The 20,560-nt window shown below is 39.2% G+C and overlaps 6 protein-coding genes across 8 annotated transcripts; 2 read left to right on the top strand and 4 right to left on the bottom strand.

Moving 5' to 3' along the window:
- Window positions 1-596: 596 nt before the first annotated feature.
- On the top strand, window positions 597-4,788 carry LOC107629075 (protein TOC75, chloroplastic). Its single transcript, XM_016331768.3, has 8 exons — window positions 597-1,520; window positions 1,782-2,121; window positions 2,224-2,448; window positions 2,545-2,652; window positions 2,750-2,941; window positions 3,057-3,305; window positions 3,934-4,188; window positions 4,305-4,788. Exons 1-8 carry the CDS (start codon window positions 703-705, stop codon window positions 4,542-4,544), a joined length of 2,427 nt encoding a protein of 808 aa, XP_016187254.1. The 5' UTR covers window positions 597-702; the 3' UTR covers window positions 4,545-4,788.
- Window positions 4,789-5,493: 705 nt separating this feature from the next.
- Window positions 5,494-10,186, bottom strand: LOC107629079 (uncharacterized). 2 transcript variants are annotated; one of them, XM_088509983.1, is made up of 3 exons: window positions 9,970-10,186; window positions 9,087-9,247; window positions 5,494-8,894 (listed from the first exon to the last, which is right to left on the bottom strand). In XM_088509983.1, exons 1-3 carry the CDS (start codon window positions 10,039-10,041, stop codon window positions 8,792-8,794), a joined length of 336 nt encoding a protein of 111 aa, XP_088366109.1. In that variant the 5' UTR covers window positions 10,042-10,186; the 3' UTR covers window positions 5,494-8,791. The 2 variants fall into 2 exon arrangements, with proteins under 2 accessions (XP_088366109.1, XP_088366110.1); XM_088509984.1 differs by having other exon boundaries at window positions 9,105-9,247; window positions 9,970-10,163.
- On the top strand, window positions 5,529-7,707 carry LOC107629077 (Tetratricopeptide repeat (TPR)-like superfamily protein). 2 transcript variants are annotated; one of them, XM_016331771.3, is made up of 2 exons: window positions 5,529-7,167; window positions 7,281-7,707. In XM_016331771.3, exons 1-2 carry the CDS (start codon window positions 5,529-5,531, stop codon window positions 7,412-7,414), a joined length of 1,773 nt encoding a protein of 590 aa, XP_016187257.1. In that variant the 3' UTR covers window positions 7,415-7,707. The 2 variants fall into 2 exon arrangements, with proteins under 2 accessions (XP_016187257.1, XP_020973509.1); XM_021117850.2 differs by having other exon boundaries at window positions 7,253-7,460.
- Window positions 10,187-10,449: 263 nt separating the features above from the next.
- On the bottom strand, window positions 10,450-11,696 carry LOC148569688 (transcription factor LUX-like). Its single transcript, XM_088509982.1, has one exon. The coding sequence runs from the start codon at window positions 11,445-11,447 to the stop codon at window positions 10,602-10,604; it is 846 nt and encodes a 281-aa protein (XP_088366108.1). The 5' UTR covers window positions 11,448-11,696; the 3' UTR covers window positions 10,450-10,601.
- Window positions 11,697-12,932: 1,236 nt separating this feature from the next.
- LOC148569687 (uncharacterized) lies at window positions 12,933-14,834 on the bottom strand. The gene is made up of 5 exons (XM_088506589.1): window positions 14,678-14,834; window positions 14,391-14,566; window positions 13,811-14,177; window positions 13,460-13,627; window positions 12,933-13,375 (listed from the first exon to the last, which is right to left on the bottom strand). The coding sequence occupies exons 1-5, from the start codon at window positions 14,832-14,834 to the stop codon at window positions 12,933-12,935; spliced, it is 1,311 nt and encodes a 436-aa protein (XP_088362715.1).
- A 567-nt stretch (window positions 14,835-15,401) lies between these two features.
- LOC107632336 (uncharacterized) lies at window positions 15,402-16,770 on the bottom strand. Its single transcript, XM_016336031.1, has 3 exons — window positions 16,527-16,770; window positions 16,101-16,433; window positions 15,402-15,658 (listed from the first exon to the last, which is right to left on the bottom strand). Exons 1-3 carry the CDS (start codon window positions 16,768-16,770, stop codon window positions 15,402-15,404), a joined length of 834 nt encoding a protein of 277 aa, XP_016191517.1.
- Between the last annotated feature and the right edge of the window lie 3,790 nt (window positions 16,771-20,560).

Here is a 20,560-nt window from a genome sequence, read left to right as displayed (position 1 = left end):
AAATTTATAACAAACATAATGAAATAAATGGGCCAAAAAGTCTATGGAACTAATAGTTTTATTAAAATTTGACCAATACTTAATTAGCCAAAAAAAAGTAAGTAATTTTATACCGTATCATATCCCTCATATCTTAGAAAAACGAATTATATCTCGATTGGATAAGACAAAATTCAAATTAAATTAAACTTATCATCTTAAACCATTTCCCTCCAAAATCCTCACTCGGTCCTAGTCCTCTATGATCAACAGACCTCTCTTCTTCTCAAGAATCTCGACTCTAGCTATTCACGACTAATAGACTGATGAATAGTTCAAAGAGAGGAGCCTATAAATCAACTAAAATAAATAATTAGGCCACACAATAAAAACAAAACACATAACCCACTGATCATGCACTCTTTCTGATAAGTGATTTTTTACTGACTTATGCGTTGGAATTTTTTTTGGAGGTAACACGCTCGGATCCAAATTCACCAAGATATTCCCAGTCTAGCTCGAGCTGCCAAGAACACCGGATTAACACAAGATTGAAGTAAAGCTCGAGAGGAATATTCTTACACAAATATATACTATTAAAAATACTAATAATAATTAATTAATGACTACAAATTACAAAACTTGCTGGTTTTAGCACTCCTCTAAATTGGCCTTTGTCCGTCACAGTGCGACAGTGAGAGTCAACACTCACCGGTCACCACCATGAACTCCTCCTTCGCCGCCAGCCACCTCATCACCACCCCGACCCTCCCCCCTCCGTGCCGCACATCCTCTTACCTCAAATGCCAGCTCCCTTCTTCATCCTCCTCTGACCACACCAAAGATCACTCCTATTCCACTCTCATCAAAACCCTTTCCACCACCTTCGCCCTCTCCTCCGCTGCCTCCATCGTCGTTTTCTCCACCTCCCCTCTCCGCTCCCTCCTCCCCAATGCATCCGCACATTTCTCCTCCGGCAGTGGTGGTAATGCAGGAAATGGCGGCAACCTTGGCGGCGGCGGCGGCGGTGGAGGCGGAGGAGGCTGGTTTGGCGGCGACGGATCCTTCTGGTCAAGATTCTTCTGTCTATCTCCGGCCATCGCCGCCGACGAATCACCGGCGCCGGAATGGGACTCCCACGGTCTTCCCGCCAACATCGTGGTGCAGCTGAAAAAGCTCAGTGTTTTCAAGAAGTACAAGATCTCCGACATCTCGTTCTTCGACCGGAGCCTCCGGGTCAGGATCAATGCACCTGACGACTCTTTCTTCGAGATGGTGTCGCTTCGCCCCGGCGGTGTGTACAGGAAATCGCAGCTGCAGAAGGAGGTGGAAACCCTAGCCTCCTGCGGAATGTTCGAGAAGATCGACATGGAAGGGAAGACCAACCCTGACGGAACCATCTCCCTCACCATCGCTTTCACGGAGAGCACCTGGCAGTCTGCCGAGAAGTTCCGCTGCATCAACGTCGGTCTCATGGCTCAGCCCAAGCCCATCGAGATGGACCCCGACATGACTGACAAGGAGAGACTCCAGTACTACAGGTCTGTTAATCAGTTATAACTGTTATGACAGTTAGTTAGTTAGTTAGTTTGTTAGCCGTGTTAGTTTTTACAGTTATGATAGTAGTTAGTTAGTTAGTTAGAGAATGAGTCTCAGCACACTTCGTTATGATAGTAGTTAGTTAGTTAATTAGTTAGTTAGTTAATTAGTTAGTTACTTAGTTAGTTGTGGTAGTTATAGTTTTGGACTTTTGGTAGGTAGTTAGTTAATTACTTCGTTGTGCTACGGCTGAACTGATACAGGTCCAAAGAGAGGAACTACAAGAGGAGGATGGAGAGGGCAAGGCCATGTCTTTTGCCAATGTCAGTTCATAGGGAGATAGCAGACATGTTGAGGAGCCAGGGAGCAGTTAGTGCCAGGTTGCTTCAGAGGATAAGGGACCATGTCCAGAAGTGGTACCATGATGAAGGGTATACTCGTGCCCAGGTTGTAAACTTTGGGAACCTCAATACCCAGGAGGTTGTTTGCGAGGTTGTGGAAGGGGATATTACCCAATTGACCATTATGTTCCTGGACAAGCTTGGGAATGTTGTTGAAGGCAACACCCAAATCCCGGTGGTGCAAAGAGAACTTCCCAGGCAGGTGCGTGTGATTTCATTGTAATGTGATTGATATGGTTAGTTCTGTGTCTCTAGTTCAGGATTGTTTAGATGAATGTGCTGATATTTTGTATTGAACTAATAGCTTCGCCCAGGGTACGTTTTTAACTTTGAAGCTGCCAAGCAAGCCTTGAGGAACATAAACTCATCCCTTGCTTTGTTTTCAAACATTGTGGTGAATCCAAAGCCTGATGAGAAGAGCGAGGGAGGCATTATTGTTGAAATTAAGCTAAAAGAGTTGGATCAGAAAACGGCTGAAGTCAGTACTGTGTGGAGAATTGCCCCTGGACGAGGACGGCCTCCCACTTTGGTAATTTTGTCATGGCGGATTTCCAATTTGTTTATTATCCATGAATTGTTGTTGCGCATTTTTAATGTAATTACTTTGTGTTCAACGTTTGCATAGGCTTCACTGCAGCCAGGAGGAACAGTTAGGTTTGAACATCGGAATCTGCAAGGGTTGAATAGATCTGTTTCTGGTTCATTGACAACTAGCAACTTCTTCAATCCTCAGGTATTTTACCTATAATAGACCAGTGAGTTTTCATCACTTCTGTTGTAGATTAAATAGTTTAGTTTCTCATGAATATTGTGATTGGTATTTGGTACAGGATGATCTTGCATTTAAGCTTGAGTATGCACATCCATATTTGGATGGCGTATATCATCCACGCAACCGTACCCTCCGTGTAAGCTGCTTCAACAACCGAAAGCTGAGTCCAGTATTCACTGGGGGACCACAGGTGGATCAAGTGCCCCCAATATGGGTTGATCGTGCTGGTCTTAAAGCCAATATCACAGAGGTAATTTGACTGTCGTATATACATAAATCTTGACCTGGCTATTTATGCTGTTGGTTTTTTTACTTTTTATTTTCATATTTAATATCTTAATTGCTATATCTCGTTTCCCATGCAGAATTTCACACGTCAAAGTAAATTCACTTATGGACTAGTCATGGAAGATATAACAACACGTGATGAGAGTAGTCATATCTGTGCCAGTGGTCAAAGAGTTTTGCCTAGCGGAGATATTAGTGCAGATGGACCTCCAACCACGCTCAGTGGTACTGGTATTGATAGGATGGCATTTTTACAGGCAAACATCACACGAGATAATACAAAGTTTGTGAATGGAGCTATAGTTGGAGAAAGGAATGTGTTCCAGGTGATCGTATTATCCTACATTCATGCCTTTTGTTGTCCATAGTGTTTAGATTATTTCAAATAGTCCTAACATCTTTTTTTTATTTTATTTCCTAATAGCAACATTTATCTCTAGCCGTAATTTTGGGGTAGAAGCCAAAAAGTTGCATCCAGTAGTTGTTACATTATCTATGTCTATACCATAGCCTGGCCAAATGATTTCGAAAAATCCTTTGAAGCACATTTATTTTATAGTTTATAGTTTAGAAATTAGGCAGCTTACCCTCCTTTTTTTTCCTTTTTCTCCTTGCACCTAGTCTTTGCAAGCTTACTGTTTCAAAGCTCTATACTACATCCTAATATAGAAGGGACTTTTGCAGAATCCTTATTCTTTAAAATTTGTAACTACATTTTGTCAGATTTACATTGGAAATATCAATCCTATGTTTGCAGGCCACTGAAGCAGTTGACTGGAATTTCACACGTGTTGATGTTTGGATTTGAGAATGAATCTTGTGCCTAATTTTGCTTAATGGAAATAGTCACTTTGCTGTAATTTGAAGACTAAATCAATGTTTTCTAGGTTTATGGTCTTGGAGCATGTTTCCCAGTCTTTTATTTTGACAGTGTTAGTTTTATACGCAGTTCAGGTTGATCAAGGCCTTGGCGTTGGCAGCAACTTCCCATTCTTTAACCGTTATCAGTTAACCATTACACGATTTATCCAGTTGATGCAAGTCGAGGAAGCGGCTGGGAAACCACCACCACCAGTGGTTGTCCTTCATGGCCACTACGCTGGATGTGTTGGTGACCTTCCAAGTTATGATGCTTTTCCTCTTGGGGGTCCCTATTCTGTAAGGGGTTATAACATGGGTGAGCTTGGAGCAGCCAGAAACATCCTCGAGGTAAGAACCACTGCATTTTTGTGATTTTCTGCCTAACATTTAGTACTTACTTTCATAATCTTCATATCATCTAGTGACTTTGGAACAACTATCGAAGTTTTTTGTTCCATCTACAGCTAGCAGCTGAGTTACGGGTACCTGTTAAGGGTACACATGCTTATGCGTTTGTTGAGCATGGCAATGATCTAGGAAGCTCAAAGGATGTCAAAGGGAATCCTACAGAAGTCTACAGGCGAATGGGTCACGGATCTTCTTATGGTGTTGGTCTCAAACTTGGATTGGTAAGAGCAGAATATGCCGTTGATCATAACTCGGGAACTGGTGCAGTTTTTTTCCGTTTTGGGGAGAGATTTTGAGGCAAGATTTTGTCATAGTTTACTGCTGAGTTGGTATATTCGTTTCTATTTTTTTAGGGAAGGGGTATTTCAGCCCCTCGATGAAGGAAATACTGGTTTTTTAGATGCTTAAATCTACTTGTACAAATTGGTGTTGAGTGGATTCCATACTACTCTTGGGTGTTCATGTGTAGGCTACTGAATATTGGCATAGGATGAAATATAAAATGATAAGAATACCTTACTGTGTACTATTGTTGTCTAATTGATGTTTGCGGCTAATGCTCAACATGCAGTTCTATGAAATTAATAAGTGCCTCAATATCCGGTCAAAAATAAATGCTCAATGTGCTATCCATGGAGTGCAACTTGAATAATTAAAGTATATAGGACATTTTGGACAGGACAGAATGTATATTTTAAGTAAATTATTAAGATTTATCCAACATACTTACAAAACAATTCATCTATACATACACTCTCAGAGAGATTTGCATGTTCATATATTAGGAATGTCCACAGCCACACATGCTTTAACTATTCTTGTATTAAAATATAATGACAAACTAAGGAAATTCCTGCCAATCTTCTTAAAAAATGAATACCAAATAATCTTGTACATATTTGAACAACAGTCTTATTTCATGAAGTGGAATCAGCTTCATATATATTTAAACAAATTTCAATTTTTAAAAAAACGCACTCGAGCAACTTTCTTTTCTTTCTTTAATCAATTCAATTATTTTGGAGCCGAATGAAAAATGTTATGCAATATACTAAAAATTAACTATTAAATTAATTATTTAATGATCAAATTAATTATTATATATTATTTAATTTATTTTTAATAAATATTTTATATTTTATACTGATAATTAATTTGAAAATTAATTGTTTTATCCTGGCATAATAGGTTGGGCCTGAACGATTATTCCGTTACCCATTTATTGCCCATAGCACAATCTGGGGCGTCCGATTCAGTGTCTCCCGTCTTTACTGACTGCGATGCATGCTTTCCATAAAACCACACTACTCCCCAGGATTCCCATAACAAACGCCATCATCCACCGCTCCTTCCGATCAGATCCCTTATTCTATGCCCAACTCATCGAAACCTACGCTCGTGATCGAGCGTTGCACCACGGCAAGAAGCTCCACGCCCACCTAATCACCAACGGCATCGCTTGCTTCAGCCTTGTCGCTTCCAACTTAGTTTCCTTCTATGCTTCCTGCGGCCAACTCTCCCATGCACGAAAACTGTTCGATAAAATTCCGAAAACAAATGTGCGCCGGTGGATTTCCTTTATCGGAACCTGTGCTCGCTGCAGCTTCCACCACGACGCCATTGCCGTGTTCTCAGAAATGCTGGCAACCCAAACGCCCAATCCCAATGCCGTTTTTGTCATTCCAAGCGTTCTAAAAGCTTGCGGCCATGTCGGGGACCAAATCACGGGTCAGAAGATTCATGGGTTGATTCTGAAGTGTTGTTTTGAGGTTGACCCTTTTGTGTCTAGCTCGTTGATTGTAATGTACTCGAAGTGCTTGAGAGTTGGGGACGCACGCAAGGTGTTTGACGGAATGGAGGTTAAGGATTTGGTGGCTTTGAACGCACTTGCTGCTGGGTACTCCCAAGTGGGGCTTGCGGATGATGCTTGGAGTTTGGTGGAGAGGATGAGATTGATGGGTGTGAATCCAAATCTAGTGACTTGGAATAGTTTACTATCTGGGTTTTCGCAAAAATGTGACCTTGCTATGGTTTCTGAAATTTTCAGGTTGATGACTGATGATGGTGTGGACCCTGATGTGGTGTCTTGGACTTCTGTTATATCTGGGCTTGTGCAGAATTTTCGTAATGAAGAAGCTTTTGACACTTTCAAGCAAATGTTGCGTCATGGGTTCTGCCCAACTTCGGCTACTATCAGCACCCTTCTCCCTGCATGTGCCACTGTCGAAAGAATGAGGATTGGGAAGGAGATTCATGGCTATGCTGTGGCAATTGGGGTAGAGGAAGATATATATGTAAGGAGTGCTCTTGTTGACATGTATGCAAAATGTGGCTTCATCTCTGAAGCTAGAACACTTTTTGGTATTATGCCAGAGAAGAATACAGTTACTTGGAACTCTATCATTTTTGGGTATGCCAATCACGGGTATTGTGATGAAGCCATTGAGCTCTTCAATCAAATGGAGATGGAAGGGAAAGCCAAGCTGGATCATTTAACTTTCACTGCGATTCTCACAGCATGCGTCCACGCCGGTGACATTGAACTTGGGCAGAGTCTGTTCAAGACTATGCAAGAGAAGTATGGAATTGAGCCACGTCTGGAGCATTATGCATGTATGGTGGATCTTCTTGGTAGAGCCGGGAAGGTTGACGAAGCGTACTGCATGATCAAGGCAATGCCAATTGAGCCTGATCTGTTTGTGTGGGGTGCATTGCTGGCTGCTTGCAGAAATCATGGGCATGTGGAGCTTGCAGAAGTGGCAGCTAAGCATCTGCTGGAGGTGGAGCCTGAGAGTGTTGGGAATCGTCTTCTATTGACGGGTGTGTATGCTGATGTAGGCAAGTGGGCAAAAGTTGAGAGGATCAAGAAGAGGATGAAGAAGGGGAAACAGAGAAAATTCCAAGGGTTGAGTTGGATAGGTAATGTATAATAATATTGTAGGTTTCTGAATGATTCTTTCTAGATGGGTGGTTCCTTTGAGATTTCCCAGATTTGTGTTGGTAGGTAAGGTGTCTGGGTTTTGCTTCTGCAGAAAGAACAGGATGCGTTGTTTCATGCTCCTCATCAGGCAACAGTTACAATATCTCTTGGGAGGCACCGTTGGACGACCCAGCGAAGCAAAGGATGCTTAAGGTTAAGAAGCCATTGAGTTTACTTAAGACGTAATTGCAAGGAAGTGGAAGCATAACAAGAAAGGATTTGCTCATGAATTTGTTCACCAAAGCTTTACCATTTCCGGCGAAAAAGACGTGTGGTCCATTAATTACATCTAAGGAACTTCTAGTATAGCCTAAAACGTATATCTTTATATATTTTGTCCTTGAAACCTAATCCACTAGAGCCATTGAATTATGATGGATTCCATGACCGCATTATTCTATTGTTTAATTTAAAGAATGATGTTGGCATTAGGTGCTCCTCTTTTTTATCCAATCAAGTTTCCTTTGATTGTCTTCCAACCAACTTTACCCTTTCTTTGAATCTTACCGTTACTTTTAAGAAATCTATTTCACAAATTTGTTGCTTGCTCAAAATTAAGCTGCAGGAGTAAAAGAAAACGGGTATAAGGAGGTCATAAAAAACTTGCAAGCCGAGTAAGTTGGTGTTCCTCAGAGAGTCAGAGTCCTACATAGTGTGATCAATATATACAAATGCCAAGTTACCTTAAATCGTGCTGATCAGTTCGTAACATGTCCATGAGTCCATGACCACCAAGAGAAGTAAGAGCAGGCACACCAATCTAATCTCGTTTTTAAGATGAATGTTAGAAGTACATATAAGCACTTAAACAAGAAAAGTTCAAAGGGCTATGGGAAGGAATGGCTAATAATAAAATGAAATGATTGTTTATAAGCGAGTGCAATGAAAACGTATGTAAATCTTCTTTTTCACCTCTATCTGTTGTTCTGTTCAGTGTCTATGTCATAGTATTCAACTTTGCATTGGTTCTGAAAAGGAGAGTTAGCATATTCAGGAATTAGTACACACAAGAACATAAGCTTTTTTATTGAAATAAATAAACAAAAAACATTATTTCCTAAATACGCATCCCTGAAAATGGTTACTTAAATACGCAGTACCATTTCTTGGCCACCACCCACGAAATGGGTTTACAAACCATGTCATAGATGCCCCCCACGAAATAGATCCAAAGCTGACAGCAGAAGTGTTGACTACCATTTCAATCCTGCCACCCGCGAAATGGAGGACTGCACATCATTGGAGCCAGCAGCGAAATGGCCACATCAAGGATAGCGCATGCGAAATGGAACATCCCGCTTCTGGCATCCACGAGTTGGGCCACATCTCCAATGTCCGCAAGAGGCACATACTCATGCATTTCATCATTCCCTGTCAATAAATCATACACTAAATTTGTTGACTTGGGGTACTGGTTTGATCGAAGGTCAGAAATTGGTGAAGTTTTGGGAAACCAATCATCTCCAGAATGATCTGAATTATCAGATGCATAAAGTGCCAATTCTGTCTCAGATGTATCTCTAGCTATAGAAGAACTCAATCCATAGTATTTCTGCAAAATGGTCATGGCTGGAGAAACCTTCTCCTTGGGTGGTTTAAGGATTGTAGAGGTTCCTTCATGCCGTATTGACCTGCACGTGGGGGTCTTCTTTCCGAGCTATTATCCCTGCAATGATTTTATCCTAAAAAGATTAGTTTGTGAAACCAACAGATTTTGAATTGAAGCAACAGCCTAGAACATCAAACAAAACTCATCCCCAAAGAAAAAAGATACAAGCAAAACCATGTAGAGTAGCAGCAAGAATTTTCATCAAACTGTAAATGGCGGATACATGGGAAGAATTAAAAAACACAATACATGAGTATATGGTAGTACCCCAACTTTGCATGTCCATTAGGTACACTCGAAGTCGGAGAGGGGGATGGCGGATGTCGTCCCGGTAACGGAATTTTCAATGTCTTCAGTGCAAAGATTTGAAGATCCGTGGCTAACCCGTTCACCCTTTTGATATCAGCTACCTGAATAAGGAGAGTTCAGTATCATGATATCACAGCCCAAAAAGCAATCATCCATGCATTGCTGGCCAGAAGTAAAAAACTTCTGACGCTTTCATTGTTATAGCCTTATAGGCATGTCTTCACATTATACAATCATCTACTTTGTATATTACCATATCTTCATGATAATGCAGTATCTCTAATAGTAATTTGTATGTTACTGGAAATGAATAAAAATAAACAATATTTGGAAAATGAAAAGTCAAATCAGTTGGAAATCAAATGAATTCAAGTTCTGCCCCAACTTCAAAACAATTTCTACCTATCGTTATTCTCATCTGCATAGCCATTCCACTAATCCCAAATCCCAAAAGTGGAGAATATTAACTCATAGGAGAAAACTTTGATTAAATAAGTAATCAGAAATCGAGCCACTTAACTCAAATGGAAATGGTTCCTTCAGATCGGTTTGTTGGAATAACAAAACAAAAACAAATCAAACATACACAACCTTCCATCATTCCCAAAATAAAAGAGACTTAAATAAGTTTAAAAAAGCACAACACAGGACACCAAAAAATATTGAAGAAAAGGGTGTAAACAAAATGAAAATAAGACCTCAGAATAAAACCCAGAAGAAAAGGGTAAAACTTTACCACATTTAAGGCACCCCAAGTTAAGAATCATAAGAAAATAATGCACAATAAGAACATGAAAAAAGAAAAATTGAAGTAGCTATATACCTCAACGCCATACTTAATGCCGACACCGCCACAGACGCCGCCGCCGTTCTGCAACCTGTTCGACGGCGACATCTTCACCGATTGGTCGCCGACACCAAAGATCTACGATCTCACACCAAAGGAATAAGATCTCACTTCCAATTCGCATGCGCCATCCTTGATGTGGCCATTTCGCTGTTGGCTCCAATGATGTGCAGTCCTCCATTTCGCGGGTGGCAAGATTGAAATGGTAGTCAACGCTTCTACTGTCAGCTTTGGATCCATTTCGTGGGTGGTGGCCAAGATATGGTACTGCGTATTTAAGTAACCATTTTCAGGAGTGCATATTTAGGGAAATAATGTTTTTTGTTTATTTATTTCAATCAAAAATGTTACATAACGATATATATAGTACGGATTATAAAATCGGAAGAGAACTAGTTCAGAATTTACTTCAGCAACAGCATGTAACCTAGCTCCATAAAGTCTTAACACATAGGATGGATGATAAGAGTAATTCCTCATTTATAAGTTGTCGATAATACCCTCGATACAATTGTGCTACAAAAGATGAAAAACAAAATTCTAATACAAGTTGATTCAATTAGAAGCAAAGATCAATCACCGGAGATAATAAAATTCTATCAGTTGATTCATTTATCATTAGGAGTGACATGTGGTGGGTAGGACCAATCCCTCTGCTGCAACACATGGTGATGATGAAAGCCATGTGGCATGCCGAGCATCGGCATTGGCATCATCGCCGCCGGAGGATAATGCATCGGGACCGGAACCGGAAGGTGCCCGTTCCCACGGGAGTGGCCACTTCCTCCTCCTCCGCCGCTGTCGTTGAGGCTTTGAGGAACCGGCGTGGAGGCGAAGAGGTGGTCGGAGGAAGAAGGTCCGTCGGCGGAGAGCCCTTGCATCCGCTTAAGATAGAGGCGATACTTCTGGAGGTGGCTGGCGACGTTCTCTCGGGTCAACCCTTCCACGTTCATAAGCTGCATGATCGTCTTCGGCACCGCGTTCTTGATCCCTAGGTGCGCCACCACGTCCACGAATCGCTTGTGCAGCTGCGGTGTCCACACAAGCCTCGGTCGCTTCACGGCGGCGGCACTGTCGGTGCGCGGCACAGAATCCGCTTCCTCCGCACAATCGACCTTCCGGAGCTTCCTCGAATTGGAGCCCGAACCGTCCGGAACGATCTCTTCCTCGTCGTCTCCGGCGGGATCGTTTCCCTCGTCTTGGAAGGGGTTGAGGTTGGAGGAGGAGAAGGCGTTGACGCCGGTACGGAGGGTGGAGAGAGTGTTCTTTGAGGCGCGGTTGACGTCGACAAGGGAACGGTGTGGCTCCGGCGAGATGCTGAAGGCGGAGGCGAGCTCCGGCGGGATCAAGAGCTGAGAGAGCGGGGTGAGATCATGGACCGCCGGAAGGCCCAATTCCCAGTCGGCGACTCGGTCGTCGTCTTGGTAGTCGGTCATCCTAACTTCCTCACCCATCCCGGCGTTGGCCGTTATAAACAGTTGAATTTGTTAGTAATCGAAAACGGTTAGGAAATTGGATTGGAATTCTGGATCTAAAAACAATAAGAGTAATGAGTGAGTGAGAAATATGAAGAGATTAAAACAACAATAGATATCTCTTAAGATTCGGCGGTGGTTGTGTCTGTGAATAAGGAAAGTGATGCACCAAGGTCAATTAAAAAGGGGGAAAATATAAAGTAGCCAAGTGAAATAAAAGTGGTCATTTTAAGTGAAATTTTTAGGTATTTCGACAAAATAAATAATATTTATTTAATTTCAAAACACATTAAAAATTTAAAATTCTCTTGACTTTGTGTTAATAATATTATGTGGAAAAAGAAGGGGGAAAAGTGCAATATCTGATTCCACATGAGAATGGTAGGGGTGCCAACGTGGACGACTTAACCAGATATTTTTGATCTTCTAAATATCTTTATATATTATATATGGGCCTTTTGTTTTCGTTTTTGCGAATTGGTTTAATGTGAAGCACACGTGTTTGTGCTTCGTCAGAAGTGCCTTCGCTCATGTTCCTATGCGGCTATGCGCTGTGATAACCAATTAAGACTAGCATAATTGAACTTAATCATAAATGAACCATTAAAAATTAAGTGGAACTGAATAAATAGAAAAAATGTATATATAGAAAGAGAAAAAAATCCTCTAAAATAAAAAGGATGTAAAACGATAAAGTAATATTTTAATTATTTTTAAATTAAGATAGTAAAGTTTATAGATAATAAATATTATAAAATTAAAAATAATTAAACTATTATTTTACCACTTTATAAATAGTCTATTTTATATTTTCTTTTTAAATTGAAAGTGAATCATATTTGCATGTTGCATCTTACATGAAAGAACAATAAATACTCATAATAGTTTGGTTTTTTTTTTTTTTGGACACTAAACCCTGTTTCAATACCCAAAAGAAAAAAACAATAAGTAATTTGGGTGCCATTCTGCCTGTTATCCCTTGAAGGCTTCAATGACCAAAACTCTAAATCGGGCTTTTGACTTTATTTCCTATTATTATTAGTATTTAGTAGTATTAAGTTAGGGCAACATATTTATGGCACGAATATGTTGCCCTAACTTAATACTACTAAATAGATTGTAGAGGGATATCCTTTTCCCGAACTGTTACTGTAGTTTTTGCTTTGTAATTATTGGGCTTCGGCCCCGTCATAATACCAAAAAAAAAAGTTAGGGCAACATATAGATGCATATGATTCAACTTGACATTGATATTTTTTGGTAATTAAATAGAAAAGAAAGAAAAAAAGAGACAAAACTAAATTAATTGGCTAGGGTCATATCTAAATCTATTAGATGTTGAAGCTCACTCCATGGTTGGCTCCAATTCGAGTGAATGTCCGCGACAGAAACAGCTGCTTTAGCCATACAATCTGCAACACTATTTGCAGTCCTCTGAATTAAAAGAATAGAGACTCTCAAATTTCAATTCATAACCTCATGTATATGCTTTGCCAAATCCCATTTCAGAATATCCTTACCAAGCATTCTTTGGTTTACCAAGAAAAGAGCTTCTAAACAGTCTGTTTCACAAATAACCTCATGAAATCCACTCTCCCAAGCAAGAAGTAAACCTCTCCAAATTGCATACAATTCAGCAAAAAGAATACTGCACACTTCGACTTTCCCAGTGCAACCTTTCAACCAACATCCATCAGGATTGCGAATGATACAACCAAAACCAGCATAGCCAAAAGGAGCAAACCAACTAGTATCACAATTCAATTTAACAGAATGAATTGGAGGTGGAACCCAATGCAAACAAAGTGAAGGAGGAGACAGAGATTGATCCATAGCAAAAATAGTGTGAAACTCCCTTACTGAACTACGAATCAAACTCACCACTTTACTAGCACTCCATGAATCATCTATATTAAATAAGTCATGATTCCTGCTTCTCCAAATTCACCAGATGCTCGAAAAGAAAAGAAAAACATCTCCACTCCTTGCACCTCTGTAGAGCCAATCATGTAAATTCGAGTTATCTGAATACAGGCCTAAAAGGTTCCAGACCTCCTTGGCACTAGGGCACTCCCGAAGACAATGAAGAATGGATTCAGAACTATTCTCACACCGATGACAGGTGCTAGATAAAGCTAAACCACGACTCAAACAAAACTCTGCCGTAGGAATAGCATTATGAAGACTGAGCCAAATCAAGAACTTGTACTTCTCAAGAATATGCAGTCGTCATACCCACAACCAATTATCATGCTCATTCCAGTCAAACTTTCTTTTGGCTAGCCAACTGTACCCACTCCTAGTTGAGTAGAGTCTAGAAGATGCCACACCCCACGACCAACCTGAACTCTCTCCAGCATTCAAATCCGGATTATAAGCATTCAAACACTGTTTGACATCTTCTGGAATGATAGAGAAAATATCATGGAGATTCCATTGACCATCTTTCCAAACATCTCTAATAGTTAAATCAGAGTCAGATATATGTACAAAAGGAACATCTTGAGCAATTGGGCCCTCAATACTCCAATTGTCAAACCAAAAAGATTGATCAAGTGACCCAATGCACCAAGAGAAGGAATCCTTAAGAGCACCAAAAGCCTTTGAGATACTCTGCCAAACATGAGAAGCATTGCAAGGGACAGGGCCATCTAAAACTCCCTCATTCTTCAGATACTTCGCCCTCAATAGAGCAACCCAAGGCTTGTCCTGACAATGAAAAAGTTGTCACACCAATTTACCAAGTAAAGATATATTAACACACGCAGGATCTCTAACACATAGGCCACCAAATTTCTTTAGAGTGATCACGGTCCTCCAATTAACAAGAGAAAGACCTCTACCATCAACTTGACCCTTCCAAAGGAATTGTCTCATCATAGAAGACAATTTATCGCAAACCCAGTTTGGAAAAAAAGATACCTGCATATGATAGATAGGAATGGATGCTGCAACAGAATTGATCAGGCAAAGTCTCCCTGCTTTATTTAGAAGCCTTCCTTTCCAATTAGCTAATCTTTCCCTCACCTTTTCAATCACCGAATGAAAAGAAGCCCTACTGGTACGTGAATGATTAAGGTTAACTCCAAGATATCTTCCTAAGTCCAAAGCAAAACGTATTGAAGAAACACTAGTAAAAATATCTCTTCTACGAGCAGTCACATTTTTAGAACAAAAAGCTTTAGACTTTTCAAGATTCACTTTCATACCAGATGTCTTGCGAAAAATGTTAAGAGAATGCTTGACCATTTGGACCTGACTCTTTGTAGCCTGACAGAAGAGTAAGAGATCATCTGCAAACATCAAATGAGAAAATTTTGGGCCACCCCTAGTGACAGAAACTGGTTTCCACACACCCTCGACCATCTTATGAGATATATAGCAAGCAAGTCTTTCCATACAAAGTACAAATAAGTAAGGAGACATTGGATTGCCCTGTCTAAGCCCCTTCTAGGAGCAAAACTATCCAATCTATTCCCATTTCACATAATAGAAAGAGATGATGCACAGACACAATTCATAATCAAATTAACAGTGATGATAGGAAAACCAAAAGCAATGAGAGTACTCTCCAAAAACTTCCAATCCACCCTATCATAAGCTTTTTCAAGATCAATTTTAAAAGTAAGAGTACCTTTCTTGGATTTTGTGTACTTCATGAAATTCAGAATTTCTTGGGCCACAATAATATTATCAGGAGCACCACGACCCGGAATAAAATCTCATTGTAAAGGACTAACAATATCTGGAAGAAAAGGCCAAAGTCGGTTAGTTAATACTTTTGGTGATAATTTTATAAACAACATTACACAAGCTAATAGGCCTGAAATCCTTCATAAAGGTAGGGTTATCAATTTTAGGAATAAGCACAATCAGAGTTTCCATGATGCTAGGATTTAAGAACTCTCCCAAAAAAGCGCTCCGGACAATATTCTAAATCTCAGTGCCTACTATCTCCCAATATTCTTTAAAAAAATAAGCTTGAAAGCCATTTGGACCAGGAGCCTTAAAAGGGCTCATACTGAATACTGCTGACTTGACTTCCGCAAAAGAGACTGGGTCAATTAACCTAGCACAAGCCTCAGTGCTTAGAGTGGGCATCGGAACATCCCCTAAACAATCAACCTCAACCTCTTCCGTTGTACCAAAGAGATTCTTGTAAAAAGAGAGGGCTTCTTCCTGGAGAATATCTGTATCAGTAGACCAAGACCCATCTCTAACATATAATCCATGTACTCTATTATGGTTTCTATGCACCAAAGTCTGAAGATGAAAGAATTTAGTGTTTCTATCCCATACTTGACTCACTGCTCTCTAGATTTCTGGTACCAAAAAAGTTCCTCTTGCAATAAAAGCCTATTGTAATCTTCTCTCAGTTCAGCTTCTTTAATTCTTAGAGATAACACATCGGTAACCTCCGAACCCCGTTGAATATGATCAATCTGATATTCCAGCTTATTTTTTCGCACAAAAATATTTTCAAAAATCTTTGAGTTGAAGTCCAAAGAATCCTGTTGAACCATCTTAAGCCTTTCAGTAACGCCTCCAAACTCTTGATTCCAAGCTTACTAATAACATGTTTATAAGAAGGATGTGTTGCCCACGCAGCTTGAAACCTAAAAGGACGAGAACCTTTCACTCTGGGGCTACCATGACAACGAACTAAAATAGGACAATGATCAGAATGAAGCCTGCTAAGAATTTCAGAATAACCCTCAGGAAACATTGTCATCCACGCCTCATTAACTAGAGCTCTATCCAACCTTTTAGCCAAGTTCCTGCCAGCTTGAACTGCTCTATACCAAGTATATCTCCTACTAGTCACTTTAAGATCAAAGAGCTCACAATCATCTAGAATAGTAGCTAATAGACTAGCTCTGTGAGAAGAAAAATAAGCACTTGTACTCTCATCTGGTGCCACAATCTCATTAAAATCACCAACGGCCATCCACGGTCTATTATGGCCTGAATTAATAGAACGCAAATGATCCAAAAGCATACATCGTTTTTCGAATTGAGGACTCCCATATACTGCACTACAAAGCCAAACTAAGTTACCCACACTCACTTTCACTGTGATACATTGGTCAATTTGATCAATAACCACACAAGAAGCATTAGCAATAGAAGATAGAAACCAAATGCCACCCCTGTGTCCTACTGCTTCCTCAATACCAACACAATAAAAATCCAACTTATCCCAAAAATTCTTCAAATTATTAAACATGGTATGAGTCTCAAAGAGAAAGAAGAAAGATGGTTTATATATTCTCACCAAATTTTTGCAATGCACACGGGCCATCTTGTTAGACGCACCCCTCACATTCCAGGCTATGATATTGAAACTATCCATAAAAACAGCAAAAAGGGAGCTCCAATAACAAACCCAAGACTCAACATGATGTCCCTGTCTTCAACGATCCTGTCTTTAATGGACTCTCAAGTTGCAGCCCAATTTTCTCCATCGAAACTTGCACCATACCCACCGTCGATGCTCCATCCTTATCTACTGGTGAATTCTGCAAAGAGTTTGGACGAGGACGTTTTTGCATAGGGCCATTTGTTGTCTCACCTTGCTGCTGATGATGAACATTGGGCCGGGTCCCCGAAGAAGCCACACTAACCAGTTTTCCAATATTGATGCCCCTACTTAATTTTACTTTGGATCCAGTAGCATGTGTTGTACATTGGTGATTAGGCCTTGTCCAAGTATTGGTAACCTTGTTAGGAGTCTTCTTTGTTTTTGGTTGGACCTGATGGGTGCTAGGAGAAGACTTTTGACCCATTTTATACTTACTAAATTCGGTGACGAATCTAAAAATATAAGTTGGAGGACCAAATTTATATTAAAATTTTAAAAAATATATATTTTAACATTATACTTACTAGTAACAAAATTACGAATGACTTTTTATTTAAAAATTGACTTTAATAGTGATTTAATAATGCAAATTTTAAATAACACAAATCTGCAAAATTTAAATTAATAACACATGTTTAATAAAAAAAGTTAATAAAATTCCATAACATTACAATGAAAGTGATTAAAAAAAAAAACAGTATAAGAAGTGTAAGATATTAAATTATCCTTAACAAATATGATATAATACACACCATAAAAATATTTTTATTTATTCTTTGAGTACAAGTTCCATTTATGTATGTATTAGATCCATAAATTGAAATCTTAATGTATGTAAATACAAATAGTTCAATGAAAGCAAGAATTTTCACAAATATTTAAAATTTTTCAATTTTAAATAGAATAGTCGTTTTCAAATAGTGTTTAATTGATTATGTATTAATCAATATTTAATTGATTGGTTTAAAGTTGAAAATATCAATAAAAAAATTTGTCTAAATTATCATGTTTCTTTTTGTCTAAATTATTATGAATTTATGATAACAGCACCAACATGATATTCATTGGAGAATATAATGAAAGTTCTTTCAGTATTTATTAAAGCTAAGATTTAATTTGTTTATTCTACTATACAATCAAATTATAAATCTAAGAAGATATACGTGATTTAAAAAGAAAAAAACATTTTAAATAAATTTGGTGGGCCCATGGCCACTACCCCCGGGGGACGGTTGAAAGAGCTTACACAGAGGTTAATTATTTCATCGACCACGTTAAGTTGTATCCCAAAATCAACTTTAAAAAATAGAATATATATTACCAAAATTAACTTTAGAAATAGAATATATATATATATAAGAATTCTTATTATTTTATACGTAGGTCATCGATTTCGCATTGTATAAATTGTATAAAAAAAAAGAAAGGGTATATATATATATATATATATTAGTTGATATAATGTTACTTAACATAATATTAGCCTAGATATTTATACCAGAGTTAGTTAGAACTGTTAATTGATCATAGTTATCAATTAATTAGAGTTAGCCTTTAGTTAGCACTTGTATATATCTTTAGTTAGGAGGTAGTTAATATTTTTGTGATTCTCCTTATTTCTTCAGAAAGAAATCTCTCACTTTCATATGATGTTTCTCTTTGTTCCTCTTCTCTTGCACCTATCATCAACCTGTAATCTCTTCACGGCTTTGGATTTTATCATGGTGCGGTGAGCGTGGAGGATGCAATCGCGACGAGATCTGAGTTGAGTTAAGAGAAAGAAGGAGATTGTTACTGAAAGTTCCCGATTCGGCCCATCTATGGCGAATGAGGAACATTTGGAGAATCCAGACTCAGATATGGAGGATGAATTCTCTCCAAACGACATTCGCAACTTTACAAGACTCCTGAATCGACTCACCAATTTCTAGAACTCTCAGTGTAGAATGAATCGCTCTGCATCTCCGAACGGTACGAACTCTCGCAATCCCTCAACCAATTCAACCTTGGACCTGCACAGCTCCTATTATCTTCATCCAGGTGAGAATCCTGGAATCTCGATAGTGAATATGGCTTTAATTGTTTTGAATTATCACTCTTGGTCAAGAAATATGAGACTTGCGTTAAAATCAAAGAACAAGTTACAGTTCCTTGATGGAACCCTAACGAAACCTTAAGAAACTTATCATAATTTTTTAGCTTGGGAAAAATGTAATACCTATGTAGTAGCTTGGCTGAATCTGTCCCTGAGTAGTGAAATATCTCAGAGCGTTATTTGGAATGAAAATGCATATGACATGTGGAATGATCTCAAGCACAGATATTATTAAGGATATTTGTTTCGAATTGCTGATCTAGAGGAAGAAATGTACACAGCTAAACAGGGAGAACTTAGTATAACTGCATATTTCACTAAATTGCAAACCATTTGGGAGGAATTGGAAACTTTTTTACCTATTCCAAGTTGCGTCTGTGGCGTAGAATGCATATGTGGTTTAGGAGTGATGAGAAAATATAGAAAGCAGCGCCAATTAGTGAGATTGCTGAGAGGTTTGAATGAAGAGTATGGTATCGTTAGGTCTCAAATCATGTTCATGGCACCTTTACCTGATGTGAATGCAGCTTTTGGCATGTTAACTCAACAAGAGAGGCAATTCCACTCCTTAGATAATGGTGAACCTAGGGCTCTCATAAGCTCTTCTGACCTGATTGAGAATGAGAAGCACTTTCAGCATCAAAATGCAAATGGCTATAGGGGCAGAGGTCGTTCTAGCCGAGAAAGGGGTGGTAGAGGAGGTAGAGGGCCTCCCAAACTATGTTTTTTCTGTCACAAGACGGGGCACTTGGTAGACACGTGCTATAAAAAATATGGACTCCCTCCACATATGAGACAATCGCAAAAGGCCTTTAACTATGCAGCAACCTCACCTGATGTGGAAATTGATGAGTCAAGTGAGGCATTATTGCAGCTTTCAACTCAGAAAGGGGACTGCAAGACATCCACGATTTCTTTATCTTAAGAACAAAAAGACACTTTAATTGCTCTTCTTCAACAGGACAATTCCTCACGGCCTGGTCATGTCATCAACCAAACCACAACACAGTCAGGTATACCAAGCTATATTTTATCCATGAGTGCACATATATCTCAAATTTTGTTTACAAAGTCCTTTTCTGCACATACCTGGGTCGTGGACAGTGGTTCCACCGATCATGTCACATTTTCTTTAGCCAATTTTCATAGCTATCACAATATAAAACCAATCCTAGTTAAACTTTCAAATGGTCACCAAACAATAACTCACATCGCTGGAATTATCATGTTTTCAAACAAGCTGTATCTCACTGATGTGTTATACATACCATGTTTTATTTTTAATATGTTATCAGTTTCTAAAGTTGCCAAATAGTTAAATTGCTATTTTTCCATCTCTGACACTGCTTGTGAGATACAGGACAGAAATACTTGGAAGATGATTGGGTATGCTAGTGTGGCTGGCGGTGTTTACACATTGATAATTACACCACCAAATTCACAGGAGGCACATAAGACTGCACTCACATCTCACACTACACCCACATCTCATAATACAGATACATCATCTCATATACCACCACAACGTAGTGTAGAAAATAGTACAAAAACATGGCATCTTAGACTTGGACATATACCTGCAGATAGGATGCTTGTAATAAAGAAGAACTCTTTGATAGTATAGATTGCATGAAG

Source organism: Arachis ipaensis, chromosome B3 (assembly GCF_059453495.1).
Source record: "Arachis ipaensis isolate K30076 ecotype BB chromosome B3, ASM5945349v1, whole genome shotgun sequence".
NCBI lineage: Eukaryota > Viridiplantae > Streptophyta > Magnoliopsida > Fabales > Fabaceae > Arachis > Arachis ipaensis.
This window is presented reverse-complemented; position numbering and strand designations above follow the sequence as displayed.